The 15,483-nt window shown below is 64.4% G+C and overlaps 1 protein-coding gene across 1 annotated transcript; it reads right to left on the bottom strand.

Moving 5' to 3' along the window:
- On the bottom strand, positions 1-13,892 carry C3 (complement C3). The gene is made up of 40 exons (XM_032205016.1): positions 13,828-13,892; positions 12,931-13,123; positions 12,500-12,659; positions 12,158-12,228; positions 11,978-12,072; positions 11,812-11,894; positions 11,613-11,703; positions 11,409-11,511; positions 11,190-11,310; positions 10,760-10,875; positions 10,344-10,490; positions 9,475-9,687; positions 9,151-9,345; positions 8,573-8,734; positions 8,357-8,486; positions 8,108-8,179; positions 7,762-7,962; positions 7,437-7,548; positions 6,993-7,078; positions 6,529-6,668; positions 6,226-6,438; positions 5,852-5,918; positions 5,434-5,520; positions 5,142-5,345; positions 4,822-4,897; positions 4,581-4,740; positions 4,334-4,429; positions 4,053-4,203; positions 3,761-3,924; positions 3,248-3,406; positions 2,949-3,099; positions 2,610-2,661; positions 2,388-2,475; positions 2,071-2,160; positions 1,641-1,746; positions 1,460-1,549; positions 1,196-1,282; positions 887-970; positions 481-616; positions 1-142 (listed from the first exon to the last, which is right to left on the bottom strand). Exons 1-40 carry the CDS (start codon positions 13,890-13,892, stop codon positions 1-3), a joined length of 4,959 nt encoding a protein of 1,652 aa, XP_032060907.1.
- Positions 13,893-15,483: the final 1,591 nt, after the last annotated feature.

Raw genomic sequence — 15,483 nt, 5'->3', positions numbered from 1 at the left:
TCAGGAGGGGCACCCGAAGATGGTCATGGCCTCGGAGAATTCCACAAAGTCCTGGCAGAGGGACTGCAGCTCGGGGTCCTGGCAGGCCACCTCCGACGGCCACGTCTCCAGCCACGTGTCCTTGCCGATGAGGTAGGAGAAGCTGGGGACAGCGGGGGGACAAGAGGGGTCACAGGGCAGAAGGGGGTTGGCACGCTGGTGAGGGGTGCCATAGGGTGCACAACCCTGTACGAGACACCGGAGAAGCTCAGGGTGCAGCGGGGGGTGCCCAGGTGTCAGTGTCCCCATGTCCCCATGTGCCCATGTCCCTCCCTATCTCCCCACGTCCCCATGCGTGTCCCGGGACTGGCAGCACACCCTTTGGTGGCTACCAAGAGCACACAGACCTGGCTGGGCTCATCCCCGTGTCCCTTGTCCCCACGCACGTTCCCCCGTCCCCATGCATGTTCCCCGTCCCCACGCGTGTCCCCGTGTCCCTACCGGGTGCCGGTGACCCAGAGGTCGGAGGCCAGCCCCCAGACCAAATAGTCCTGGCCAGGCTGGAGCTTCAGAGCGTCCCGGCACTGTTGGTGGCTCACGAAGGTCCGGTTGCTTCCACTTGGGTCTTCGTCAGTGCCTGTCCCAGGGAGGGGTGACACGCAGGTGACACGTCACCCCCACCCCGAGCCCCCCAGGGACACCCGCTCTGAATTGTCCCCCCGTGGGGACCCCTTCCCCAGGGGGCTATGGCATCCTTGGTGGCATCACCCAGTTACCAGCCGTGGGTGGCCCCATCCCAGGGACCAGCCATGGGTGTCCCCAGCACCCTTGGGCGTCCCCAGCCCTCGGTGACCCCTCCCGCGTCCCTCAGGGTGGCTTCGTCCCCTGGGCCCCGGGGTGCTCGTACCCATCTTGATGACGGAGAGGATGGTCATGATGTAGTTGTCGTGCGATGCCGTCTGCTCCATTTCCACCAGCTTCACCTTGTACACTGGGCACGGGGACACCTCCACGTCACCCTCCCCCCGGCAGCAGGCCCCTCCGCCCCTTCTTCTCCTCCCCGAGTCCCTCCACGTCCCCTCCTGTCTCCGTGTCACCCCACGTCCCCCTTCGCACACCTGCAATGTCCCCCACGTTCCCCCCTTGTGCCCCACCATCCCCCAGTTTCACCCCACGTGCCCCCCGTCCCCCCGTCCCCACGTCCCCCGTGTCTCACCGTAGTCAACCCCGGGCTCGCAGGCACGCTCAATGCGCTGGTTGACCGTGATGGGGCTGTCCTGCTGCTGCCGCACGAAGCAGTTTTCTGCAGGGACACGGGGACAGGGCGGTGACGCGTCCCTTCATGGCCACGATGCATCCCACCATGGCCACGATGTCTCAATGTGGCCATGACCTGTCCCATCGTGGCCACGACGTGCCCCCATCACGGAGGGGGTGTGACCCAGGCTCTGCCCCCATGTCCCCGTGTCCCTTTTGTCACCTTCAGCGCAGCGGCACACGTCCCCGTAGCAGATCTTCTTCAGCTGCCCACCGTCCTTGTCCGGGTGGTAGAAGCGGGTGCAGCGGTCGTCTGCAGGGACACGGGGACATGAGGGGACCCAGGGATGACACAAGGGGACACAAGGGGACACCAGGGGACACGAGGGGACACGGGGACGCACCGATCTTGTAGTAGCTGTAGACGGTGACGGACGCGGGCTGGATCAGGCCCACCTGGAACTGCTGGTGGGCCCTGAAGGCAATGCACTCCTCGGCCTGGTGGGACACCTGGGGGGGCACGGGGACAGGGACAGCAGTCAGCCGGACGGGGAGGCAGCGCCCCAGCCCCCAGCCTGGCCCTGGCCCTGTCCCCATGCCCACCCACGTCCCTGTCTTGTCACCGTGTGACCCATCCCTGTTCCTGTCCCCAGCTTCATCCCCATCCCTGTCCCCTTCCTGTCCCTGCACATGTCCCCAAATCCAGCCTGTGCCCTTCCTTGTCCCTGTCCCTCTGCTGTCCCCATCTCCATGCTATCCTATCCTTGTCCCCGTCCCCATCTCCATATGGTCCCACCTCATCCCCATCCCCATCCATGTCCCCCACGTCCCCACCTTGTCGAGGTAGATGATGAGGTTGCTGCGGTCCGACAGCACTTGGTTGATCTCGAACTTGGAAATGTACCGCTCCACGCCCTCCGAGAGCTGGGGATGGGGACACGGTGACAGCAGGCACACAGGACATGAAGGGACACGCGAGGACACGCGGCCACACCGGGACACGTGGGCACAGAGGGACACGGGGACGCGGTGACACACGGGGACATGGGAACACAAGGGCACGGGGGACACGGGGGCACGCACAGGGACAGGAGGACAGTCCCCATGTCTTCCAGGTGTCCCCAGACGTGTCCCCATGTCCCTGCACTCACTCTCTTCAGGTCCTGCATGTCCGGGGAGAAGCCCGTGAGCATGGAGACGTCGATGATGGACATGGTGGCATCCACGGTGTCCAGGTACCTGCGGGGGACCGGGATGAGGCCACCTCCCTGTCCCTCATTCCTGGTGTCCCTGTTCCCGGCAGCCCCGTTCCCCTCCCTGTCTCCGATGTCCCTGCTGTCCCCAACATCTCGGATGTCCCCATCGCCTCCCACCTGGTGCAGATGGTGATCTTGACAGAGCGGATGATGCCCTCCGGCTCCTTGCCTGTGAGGGGACATAAGGACACTGCTGCCACCCGTGGGGGACATGGGAGGAACCCGGGGGGACAATGAGGGACTGGGGGGAAGGAGGGGGGTGAAGGGACCCAGAGGGACCTGGAGGGGACATGGGGATCTGGAGGGACAGGGGTACGTGGAGAAGGATAGAAGGGGGACATGGGAATACGAGTGACATGAGAGACGTGGAAGGGGACATGAGGGGACACGGAGGAGACGTGGGAAGTGGCCGGTGGGAGCAAGAAGAGGACACGTGGGGGACACTTGGGGACTCACCCATCTTCACGTCCTCCACGTCCACCCGCAGGTCAAAGTTGTCACACTTGTTCTCCTTCTCGGGGACCTTGGCGTTGTAGACGGTCACCACCGTCATCGTCCCCTTGCCCGTGCCCGAAGCTTTCACCGTGAAGTCCTCGTTCAGCTTGGTCTGTGGGGACAGGGACGTTGGAGGGGGACAGGGACATACTCCGGGAGGGATGTGGAGGGGATGTGGCATCCCGGGCTACGGAGGGACACCGGGACATGGAGGGGACAGGGCGCTGAGGTGCTGAGCAGGGCGCTGAGGGTGCCGGTACCTCGGCGGAGCGCGCCACCAGGGCGTTGCTGTTCTCGATGCGGTAGGTGATGGCGTTGGCGCGGCGCGGCAGCAGCACCGACACGTCGAGGTTGAGCTTCAGCTGCCGCGGCATCGACACCTGGTACTGGGCCAGCGCCTGGAACACCATGATGGTGGCCTGCGGGAACACCGCGCGTGTCACCACGGCTTGGGGACACCGCCTGGGGTGTCCCCGGAGTCTCCTGGATGGCCCCGAAGCTGAGGTCACCCCAAGTTCTGGAGCCACCTCGTGTCACTTGAAGACTCTCGGGGGGTTCTAAAGACCAGAGGTGGACCCTGAGAGACATCCCTGGAGACCCCCAGGGTCCGGAGGGGTCCCCAGGGGAACCCCATGTCCCTGGGGGTCCCCAGTGACCCCCCAGCCCCCCAACAAAGCCCTCAACCCCTCCTCTTCCCCCCACCAACCTCCACTCCCTCATGGCCGTGGGGGCCAGAGCAGCACCCAAGGGTGCCAGGGAGGTTTGTAGCCCACCTGGGTGGACCCGTAGCCACCACCGAAGTAGTTCTGCTGGGACAGCCACTGGACCACCGCTCCCGTCAGCTCCATCTTCTCCATCTGCAGCAGGGCCAGCAGCGCGTAGGACGTCCCCTCGATGTTGTAGGTGTGGGCGTTGCGTTCCACCCAGCGGTTTCCCTCTGGGGCGACACCGAGCCCTCAAAACCCACCCTTGGTGGCAATTTGTCATCCCCACCCCCCACCAGCACCCATAACTCCCCTTCCTCCTGCCCTGGGTGCGTCCCCCCCACCCCGTTGGGGACATCACCTTTGGATTTCTTCATGAGGAATTTCTCGCTGTCGAGTTTCCCAGACAGGGCCAGGGCGTAGGAGGTCAGGGCCACCGTGTAGGGTCGGGCCAGCGATTGGTACCTCCGGGAAAGGTAGTCGGAGGCTTTGGCGATGCTCCCTTCCAAGCTCTGAGCAGAAAGGATGGCGCTTTGGATTCTCAGGCGGCTGCTATAAGGGTTGGGCACCGCGCCTCGAAGCGCCGCCCTCCTGTGCGAAGGGTGCCCGCTGCCTCCCCTCGCCCCACGCTGGGCTACTCACTTTGACGTGGTCCTTGCAGATCTGCCGGGCTTCCTGCAGCGCGATGAGGACAAACGCTGTCAGTGACACCTCCGGCTCGGCACCCTCATAGCCTCCCTGCGTGATGAAACGGGGGAAAAAACCTCAGATCTATGTCCACACAACACTCGTTCCCATTTCCCGGTGCAGTTTCCCCCCCAGCTCATCCCAAAAGCGCATCCTTGAGCCAAAGAGCTTGGCCATGAGTAGGTTTTGGGTCCCACCATACCACCATCTCCTTATGGATGACAGGAGCATCTTCTTGGAAGATCCCATCTGGCTTCTGCTTCTCCAGGATGAGCCACTTGACGGCCCCGCAAACCACCTCTGGCTCGATGTCCACGATCTTGATGGCCATGGCAAAGACCTTGGCCACATAGGCTGTCAACCTGGGGGCAGGGGGACCTCACCGTCACGTCCAGTCCCATCACCTGGGCACCCCAGGGATGAGCTGGAAATGGGACCCTCACCAGGTGCTGGATTGTCGGTTGGTGAAGGCAGCATAGGAGCTGTCTTCTTTCCGGAAAGCGAGTTGTTGGGTGTAACCTGGTGAGGAGAGGGCAGTTGGCCAAAGCAAGGAACACCCAGGGGTAGCTTCAGACCGCCAGCCCCCACTCTGGTGCACATCCCAGTGCAAACCAGTAGCTCTAGAAATCCCCAAACTGGCAGCACTCCAGCCATGTCCTCCCCACAGATGCAAGTTGCTTTACCCCCTTGGGTGACGGTGACTTTTTGCACCCCAAAGGAGGGGACCGCGGGGATGCTCGTATCCGTTTGGGGATGCTCCTACCCTTTCTAATCAAGGCGATGGACTCGGCGCGGCGGTCGACCCCCAGGCTCTCCCACTGGTTCGTGCTGTCCAGGTAGTGGACGGCAATGACGGTGGGTGTCATCCCGATCATGTTCTGCTCCCCGCAGCCCGACGGTGTCACGATGAGGTGCTTCAGCTTCTCCCCATTGATGGCTTTCTCCACCATGATGGACACGGGGTTGCCTGGGCCCGGGGAAGGGATGGTGTCAGGCTGGGAGCGTCCTGCCCCCTCCCAGCCCACCCCTAGGCGTTCCCTCTCCCCTGCTGTCACCTTGGATGCTGACTTTTGTCTCGGACTCAGTGTTGGGGACGATGTCGGTGAGGTTTGCTGCCGTCACCTTCACTTCTTGGACACCATCTGCGGGGCAGGGAGGCCAGGATGGAGGTGGGTGGCCCCAAACGCTTCATCTCCCCCTTCCCTGAGGTGACCCGGCCCTGCTCCAGACCCATATCAGGGTGTCCTTCCTCCCTCGAGATGCCCCTGCTCCACAGTTGGATGTCCCTGGTCCCTCAGGATTCCCCGGCTCCATAGCAGAAAGTCCCCTGTCCCCCAAGATGCTCAAGTCCTGCTCTTGGTGGTCCATCCATCATGCCCCAAACACACGGCAGGATTTCCCAATTTCCCTTGTCCCCCGCTCAGCGTCCCCATGAGGATTAGACGTCCCCACGACCGGCCAGGGGCCACTCACCGTGTCCCCTCGTCTTTGGGTCCAGCTCAACTATCTGCACTGTCTTCTCCAGCCTCATCCCTTCAGGCTGTAGAGGTGAGAGGCCAATGCTCAAGGCTGGGCTGGTTTTGAGCTACCCCTTCCCAGCCTCCCCAGGTTGGTGAGGAAAGGTGTTCCAGTGCAAACCAGCACGTGAAGGTCATGGGACAAACTGGGAGAGCCCCCAGGAGACCACCCTTGGGCATCCTGAATGGGGAATCCTTCATCCCTGGGTACCAACACCAGGATGAAGTGCTGATGGGGATGCTGTGGGGATATCAAGAGGACCGGGAAGAGCTGGGGACCGAGGTGGCACCGCACGGTAGATGCACCGTGAGCAGCGATGACCCACTCACCACGACTTTGAGCTTCTTCTTGACACCATCGGACACAAAGCTGCCCCAGACGGCCGCCTTCACCTCCACGTCATGCTGCCCCAGCTGCAAGGGCACGATGACGAAGGGCACAGCGCGCGACGACTGGGCTTCCAGATCGAAGATCTGCTGGTAGCGAGCCTTGGAGGTGGAGGCGCTGCACAGGGCCGGGTTGTACATCAGCTCCACGCGCACCTGCGGGCACAGAAAGATGTTGTCCGTGAGGGTCTGGTGGCCACAGACACCCCCCGACCCCCAAAGCCCAGGGGTGGGCCACCCACCGACCTTGATCTTGTTCTTCCAGTAGTTGTAGAGGATGGCGCGGATCTCCACCTGCTCGTTCCGTACCACCGAGTAGGGCAGGCGCAGGTCGATGAAGAACTCCTTCATCACCGTGATCTCATAGGGGTCAGCGACGCACAGCCCTGCACGGCGGTCCCCGGGGAGGTGGGGTTCAAGCTCACGAGCCCACTTGGCCCTTAGTGTCCCAGGGATATCCTCAGGGCTTTGGGACATCTCCCAAACCTCACAGAGTTCCCTCCGGGTGTGAGGAACCCCTCAAGTCCCACGGATCTCCCCACAGTTTAGATCTCTCTCCAGAGTTACACATCCCTCCATGATTTTGGAGACACCCCCCCCACCCCTCAAAGCCCAAGTAACCCCTCCAAATTCTGGGGATTCCTCAAGTCCCAGAGACCATCCCCAAGGTTTGGGGAACCCCTTGGGTCCTCTGAAATCCCTCCACATACCCTTTTTCTTGGAGAGGCTGACGGCCAGGACCTCCCAGGTGGTGATGGAGTCCTTCAGGTACACAGGCAGTGTTTTCGTGGAGATGCTGGAGGGGATGCAAACCACCAAGGGGGGGGTCACAGCTAGCCCCACGCTGGGCCAGAGGGGTGTAAAGAGCCACCAAGCTGGACCAGGGGGGTGTAGGTGACCACTGAGCTGGACCAAGGGGTCATAGTTGGTCCCAAAGCAGCAGGAGGGGGGCATACGGGGCCCTAGTCTACTGAGGGGGTCACATCTGGTCCCCAGGCTGGGCAAGTGGGGGTTTGGAGGTAAATGGGTCAGAGGTAAATGGATCGGAGGTGATGGATCGGTGGTGATGGATCACCAGGTTGGGACGCGGGGTGGTGATGGCCCCAAGCCAGGCCGGGGTGGCAGCAGTGCTGGGGCGAGGTTGTGGGGCTCACCCCAGTTCGTTGGGCGGCTCTGTCAGCTCCTCCACCTGCCACAGCCAGCTCTCTGGGAAGAGGCTCCGAGAGGTGATGTCTTCGTCGTCCAGGAAGCCGCCGTCCATCTCGCCTGGGGGTAGCAGCAGCCCCCTCAACCAGGGCTGTGGGACCCCAGCCCTGGGTGGGGGTGGCATCACCCCCAGCACCACTCCAGCACCATCCTTCTATCGCCCAACCCTTGCCCAAGCTTCGGTGAAGCTTCCCCCAGCCTTCACCCCAGCATTTCTCCGGCTTTGCCCAACCAGCACGCCTTGCCACCACCCCACCACTGCCCGGCACTTGCTTCGAGCCAGCTCGAGGTAGGACTCGCGCTGCTTCTGGTCGCGGATGCCCTTGATGTAGGTGCAGCAGCTGAGGAAGGCCTGGGTGCAGGCGCTGCCGTCCAGGATGTAGGTGGCCCGTTTCTCGCAGCTGTAGCCCATGAGGTTCTCCTTCATGCCGTCCTCGCAGCACTTGCGCAGGTTCTTGTCGGTGTACTCGGCCGCTGCCAGCACCCAGATGGCACCCTCAGGACCCGGGACCCTCCAGTACCCGCAGCGAGGGCAGGACAGCCTGGTGTCCCCAGGGCCACGGGACGACCTGGTGTCCCCGGGGCCACGGGATGACCTGGTGTCCCCAGGGCCACCTACCCTTCTGGCCTTTGTACTCGATGAGCTGCAGGCTGCGGCGCTTGCGTTTCGCAGGCTTTTTGCATTGGACTTCTGGGGACAGAGGGGACTCGGGTCAGGGTGCCACAGCCCCAAACCCTGAGGGCTACATCCCCCTCCCCAAGGAGTCACCTCCCCCACCCCCAGGGTGACACAACCCAAGGCTAAGGATGTCACATCCCCAACCTTGGCGTCACCCCAGGCTGTCCCCATTCCCAGCGTGTCCCCTACCAGATCTCTGCGGCGTGTTGATGTTCACGTTGGAGGCCAGGCTGAGGCCGGCGTCCGCGAAGACCCCGATGTGATCCCTGCCGCTGCCGGCGGTGCAGCCGATGTCGCTCTTCTCCACCGTGTCCCAGACCTGGAGCCGACAAGGGACGGCCGTGACAGCGACTGCTGTCACCCAGGGGTGGTGGGGACAGCGGGGAGGGGAACCCGGGCGCCCACCTTGGTCTGGGTGAACTTGTTCTTCTTGCTGAGGACAAAGACGGCCTTGTCCACCGCCACCAGCCCCACGTGGGCCTTGTGGTCACCCTCGATGCGCAGCCGCATGGGTGTCCCAGGCTCGTGCACCCGGTTGTCAGCCTCTGTCGCTCCCTTCACTACCAGCTGTGGGGGGACACAGCAGGTTTGAGGTTGTGGGGCACCCAAAAAGCCTTTGACAGCCCCAAGAGCTGCCCCTTGGGTGCCCCCACAAGTTGCTGGAGTCCTCCAGAGGTGACATCTGGACCACCAGTGGACTCCCTGGGCCACCCATCGACCACCTAAAACCTTCATGGGATGCCCATGGGATGTCCAAGGCCCTCATGGGACACCCAAGATTCCCAAGGACTTTTAAGATCCCCTAGAACCACCGACCCCCTCATGGGCCACCCGATTCCCCCATGGGCTATCCAAATCACCTAATGCCACCCAAAACCATCACGGACCACCCCGCCCTCCCAAGGGCCACCTAAACCCCTTCCAATGGCCAACCAATGCCCCCATGGCCTCCCCCCGACCCCTGGGGTGGTGGAGACGCTCACACTGCCCATGCAGGTGTCCTTGACGTCAACCCAGACAGAGTCAGCAACGATCTCGTTGGGCGTCACGAAGTAGTAGGCCACAATGCGGAAGGAAGGGATGAGGTTGGCCGTCACCGGCAGCGACATGGTGACCAGGCTTTGGTCACCGTCGCGTGGCTGCCTCCCCGCGTGAACGATGTGCCCCTTGTTCAGGATCTGCGGTGGGCGAGAGAAGGCCGTGTGGGTGGGTGCCCAGGGTGGGTGGGTGCCCAGGGTGGGTGGGTGCCCGGACACCCAGAGCCCTGGGACGGGGTCGGATGGGTGGCAGAAGCCAGCCGTGCCTACCAGGTAGGTGAAGTAGGAAACGGATTTGCGGACAGCATCGCTGTTGCTCTTGAGGTGGAAGTTCACGGGGAGGTTGTCACCGGGCTGCACCTCGCTGGCCCCTACAGCCAGGTGGAGGAAGTTGCCGGAGTTACCTTGGCTCTTGTACGCCTCGGCAGTCATCTTCTGCTTGGCCTGGCGGTCGGGCGGCAGGTCTGCCTGGTCCGTAGTGACCTGCAGCACGGAGGACACGGCAGCCCTTGGTCAACAGGGAACCTGGGCAGGGGTCACCATGGAGGTCTCGACCACCGTGGAAATCTTGGCTGCCACAGACGACTTGGCCATCACGGAGGTCTTGGCCATCCTGGTCCCCTTGACCTCACTGCTCTGGTCCTTGTCTTCCCTGGTCATCTCAGCCACCCTGGATGTTTTGGACACCCTGATTCCCTTGATGCTGGCCATCTTGGTTTTCGGTCCCCTTGGGTCCAAATGCTGGTCTCTGACCATTCTGGCCCTGGGTCACCCTGGAGGACTTGGTCAACCCAATTGGTCAACCCCAACCATCACAGTCCCCCTGACGCCAGCCACCCTGCTCCTTGTCAACGGTGACCAAGAACACCATTCCCTGGTCCTGGGTCGTTCTGGACATTTTGACCACCACAGCCATCTCTGCCATGCATGTCCCCATAGCTATGGCCATCTTGGTCCTTTGTCAACGGTACCTGGAGTAGTTCGGACACGTGGCCCCACCGTGGATGTCTACTCCATCCTGGTCTCCCAACCCTACTGTCCTGGACCCTGCTCAGTGCTGCCCACGCTGCCCATGGTCCTTTGTCACCCTGGACATCTTGAATTGAACCCCCAAGGTCCTTGTCCCCGTCCCCACTCACGATGATGGTGACGGAGTCCTTGTTGGCTGGCATGTTGAGGACCAGCTTGGCGGTGCCATCGCGCTGGGTGGAGACGAGGCCCTGGAAATCTTGGGCTTTGACGCGGACGCGCGGAGCTGGGGAATTGTCGGGATTGGTGACATAGACCTGCGGAGGATGCGGTATGGGCATGGGACACGTGGCATCGGGACACGACCCAGCAGGGGGGTGCAGCACAGGGAGGTGACATGGGGACACAGCGTGGCACAGGGACAGACCCCAACCCCCAGGTGGCATCCAGGTGGCACAGGGACATGGCATAGGGACAGACCCTGGTCCCAGGTCCCCTCACCCACAGACCCCTGGGCTTCCCCTGTCCCCATGCAGAAGACGCTGGTGCCACTGGGGTCCCCGTCCCTGTCCCCCGGTGCCCTTACCGTCAGGTCGAAGGGCATCCCCGGCTTGAAGTACTTGGGGGTGTGGGTGAAGTGGATGGTGTACGGGGACTTCACGATGTGGATGCCAGTGCGCTGCGCCTCCACCATGTCACTGCCTGCGGTGCCCACGGGGATGGCAATGTCACCTGGGGACGGGCCAGGGCTCCCCGTCCCCCAGGGGACAGCCCTGTCCGACCTCAGATGGCCCTGGTTGTTCCCATCCACACTGTCCTCATCCTCCTTGTCCCCAACCCCATGTGTCCTCATCCTCGCTGTCCCCAACCCCCTGTCCCTACTGGCCCCATCCTCCTATGACCCCACACATCCTCATATGTCCCCAAACCCATCCGCATCACCGAGGACCGTGACAGACACACACAGGACGTGGCCCAACACGTGCCAGCTGTCCCCATGCGTCCCCCCTGCGTACCCGACTCGGTGAGGACGGTGACGGTGACATAGAGCGAGTGTCCCTCCAGCTCATTCACGTTGGCGAATCGCTGCCGCAGCGTGTCCATGGAGAGCGAGGCCTCCCCGTCCCCGTCCACCACCTGCAGCACGGGGTCAGTGGGACAGGGACCGGGATGGCGACCGGGGGCTCAGCAGGGACAGGGATGGGGACAGGGCACAGGGACGGGGACAGGGCCACCTGGATGCGCTGCAGGGACTGGGGGATGCTCTTCTTCTCCTCGTCCACCATGACGCCGAAGAGGGCGAAGGCCGTCCCCGTCAGGCGCTTCCCATACAGGTACCTGGGGAAAAGCCGCCTCTGTCACCGTCACCGTCCGTCCTCCTCACGGCCACCCGATGTCACCACGCCGTTTTGGGGTGTCCCCACCCCCCACACACACACTTGGCTGTGATGGACACGCGGAAATTCTCCTTCCTGTCGATGTAGAGGAACTTCTCCTCGGGCTCCAGGGTCACCTCAAAGCTCGGCAGCACTGCGGAAGGGACACCCGATGTCCACCGGGGCACGAGGGACCGAGGGGACTGGTGTGGGGACACCCAATGGACCCCCCAAATCTGGAGCCCCCCCTACCCTGCCATACCGTACTCCTTGACTTCAAATTGGGTGCTGAAGACCTGTTCCTGTGAGTCCTCAAATTTGGCTATGATGGTCCATGTCCCCAGGCTGGAAGAGGGGGGGGACAGGGTGAGGGGACAAGGACAGGGCCGGGGGTGTGCCTGGGACATTTTGGGAGGGGGGGCACCCACCTGACCACCTCGGGCAGGTTGTGGTTGAGGGAGAAGATCCCGTTCTTCTTGGGGGAGGACACGGGCACTTGCTTGATGATGACGTTGTCGGGCGTCTGTGGGGACGTGGGGTTGGGGATGGTGAGATGGGTGGCCGTGTCCCCCTGTCACCACGTCCCCGTGTCACCAGCAGCCACCCACCTTGATCTCCACGATCACCGTCTTGAGCACCGGCTCCATGAAGTGGCTCAGGGCAAAGAAACGGCAGAGCACTGGGGAGGGGACACGGGGGACAGGGTGAGGGGGACATCGTGGGGACATCCATGCATGGGTGTTGGACCCCAGAACGGGTGCTGGGGCCCTCGGGAGATGTCCCCGCGTGGATGCAGCGAGGACATCACGGGGAGGTCCCCACATGGGTCCTGGACCCCAAGAGGGGCCATAAAGAGAATGGCCCCAAATGGGTGCTGGAGCCCAAAGTGCTGTGGCGGGGACCCAGCCCCCTAAGAACCCCCCGACGGGACCCAGCGCCCCGGGACGGACCGGTGGAGCCGGGGGTGTAGATGGGCTTGTCGGTCTGCAGGAAGATGTGGCCGCTCTGCAGGGACACCAGCAGCACCTTCTCCACGGTCACCGCGCCCACGCGTGCCGTCACCGCCACGTACTGCTTCCCCGCCACCGACGGCAGCAGCTTGGCAGGCACCTGGGGGACAGGGGACACGGGGTGGCACCCAGGGGACGGGGACGCACCCTTGAGCACCCTGAGGTGACCGTCCCCAAGGACCCCGGGGTGACCGTCCCCAAGGACCCCGGGGTGACAGCCCCTTCGTGGTCCCTTTGGTAGCCATCCTCCCCCAGGCCCCACCAGCCCTGTGGAGATTCTCCACTGTCTCGTATAGGGTTGAGCCCTCCCCGGGGTTGAGCAAGGAGGGGTCGTGACCGGCGGGGAGGTGACACGCGGGGAGGTGGCAGACCTTGATGGTGGCAGTGGTCATCATGCCATGGGTGGCGTTCAGCTGCCTGCGGACCTGGTGGAGGACCTGGCGCTTCTGGGGAAAGTCCTGCACCAGGATGGTGGCCTCGGTGGGCGCCGACAGCCCCGGCGCCTCCAGCACCACCTGCTCCTCCGTCTCCAGCCGCAGCAGCGCTGGTGTCACCATTGTCACCCTTGGGGACATCCATCATGAGGGGGGGGGCTGCGCCATGGCCCCAGCTTCTCCCAGTCTGCCCCACTGCAGCACCCCCGCTCTGTCCCCGAAACCACCCTGGGGACCCCACGGCACCCAGGTCCCTGGGGAGATCCCGACTGGTGCCCCCTCAGCACCCTGGGAACCCCTGATCCGCCCCATGGGCCTGGGGCACCCCCAAATCCCCCATCACACCCCCAAATCCCCCCATCATACACCTATATCCCCCATTGCACCCCCAAATCCCCCCATTGCACCCCCAAATCCCCCCATTGCCCTCCAGCATCCACTCCCAGGGGAGTCCCAGAAAGGTGGGGAGAGTCCACATGGGGTGGGGGTCCTGAGCAGGGGGGGGTCACTACTTGAGGTGGGGGTCGTGGCTCTGGGGATCCTGTACGTGGGGGTCTCATTTGGGACAGGGGGGTCCTGGCCACGGGGGAGGGGTGATCTGGGGGTGGGGGCTCTCTGCCATGGGGGTCTCCACTATGGGGGTCCCATCTGGGGTGGGGGGGGGTCTAGGTCAGGGGGCCTGACAGATATTGGGGTCCCTGGGGGGGTCATCTTGCAGGATCCCAGGGTGGGGGCCCTATGGGTGGATGTGTCCCATGGGTGGTGGGGTCCCCAGAAAAGGGGTTCCTAATGGGGGGGGGGGGGTGTCCCATGGGTGGGGAGGGGGCGACTCACATCTGTGCGGGGGCGGGGGCCGCATGCAGCAGCAGGAGGATGAGGGGCAGCACCCGAGGCCCCATGGCTGCGGGGGGGTCAGCGACGGGGACGTGGGGCCGGGGGGGTCCCTTTATGTCCGCGCCACTGGTTAATGGGTAACCCACACCCACATGCCCGGGGCCACCCACGTCACCACCCTGGGGCCACCCACGCCAGCACCCCGTGGACATGGGGGGGGTCACCCCACGCACAGCAGGGTGGGGGAGGGTCCACCTGGGTGGGGGGCTGGAGCTGGGGGGGGGTTTGAGGCTGAGATGTGGGGGTCACCCCCGTGGGGGGCATAAGGGTGGGGAAGGACAGCCGGTCACCCATGTATGTGCCCCCCCCAAAAAAAAAAGGAGGGGCTGCCGGGAGGCCCAGGTCCTTCCTCATTTCGGGGAAGGTGGCTGGCGGGGGGCCACGGCCCTTGCGACACCGCCAAGGGGAGGGACAGCGAGGGGGGGACACGGGGGGGATACGGGGCACGACGGGGAGTGGGGGGTCCTGGGTCACTGTCCCTGGGCACCTGGGAGTCCTTGGGATCTTGGGTCACTGTCCCCAGCCACTTGGGGCCCTGGGGGTCCCAGGTCACCATCCCCTGGGCACCTGAGTCCCTGGGGGGCCTGGGTCACCATCCTGGGACACCTGGGGGGCTGGGGGTCTTGGGTCACCATCCCCAGACACCTGGGGGTCCCAGGTCACCATCCCCTGGGCGCCGGAGTCCCTGGGGGACCTGGGTCACCGCTCACCCCCGTGGGGGTCCCCATGGACCAGGACAGGTCACCGTGTCCCACACCTGGGTCCCCATGGACCATTACCAGGACCAGGCCACCGCCCCATCCATCTGGGCCCCCCCCGGGTCCCTCAACCTCCAGCCGTCCCGGTGGGGCCCCACGGGGACCCAAGGGTGCCAGTTCCTCCCCAGCCCGACATCCGGGCGCCCGCTCCCGTCACCCCCCGCGGCCCCACCGGGGCGCAGGCGCAGCACCCCGCTCCGACGCCTTCCGGCCCCCCGCCATCCCAAGGCCTCGGTTGGGCCCCGCCACCCCTCTTCCCCCCCAGGCGGGGGGTCCCCGAGACCACCGGACCCCCACCCATCACCACCACCACCCCGAGACGTGGGAGCGGAGGGGGAAGGAAGGCGTCCCCCCCCCGGACGTGGTGGCGGCGGTAGGAAGACGAAGGTCGCCTCCTGCTCCTCCCCACGGCCGCGCCGCGGGGCCCCGGCGCCATCATCTCCTCCCCAGGCGTGGGCGTTCTGGGGGGGCAAGGACCCCCCAAGCGCCGTGGGCTCCTCTCCAGAATCGGTCCCACCAGGATCCCGTCGCCGCCGGCTGCTCTTCGCAAGGGGTCGCGCCCCAGAACCTCGTCCTTGCTGCTGCTGCTGCCCAAAAGAGGTCCCAGCAGGACCTCACCTTCATCGCCTCCTCCCCAGGACTGGTCCCAGCAGGACCCCGTCTCCACCAGCTCCTCCCTAGAAGCGATCCCACCTGGACCTCGACCATAGTAGCTCCTCCCCAGACGTGACCCCTCCTGGATCTACCTCCAACCCAGCCGTGACCCCACCAGGACCCACCTCCATCTCCTCCACCCCAGACGTGACCCCACCGCCCCCCCCTCCGCGCTGTGCCCCCC

This window comes from Aythya fuligula, chromosome 30, assembly GCF_009819795.1.
Source record: "Aythya fuligula isolate bAytFul2 chromosome 30, bAytFul2.pri, whole genome shotgun sequence".
NCBI lineage: Eukaryota > Metazoa > Chordata > Aves > Anseriformes > Anatidae > Aythya > Aythya fuligula.
Note: the sequence above shows the minus strand (reverse complement) of the source record. Positions and strands in the feature narration are given on the sequence as shown.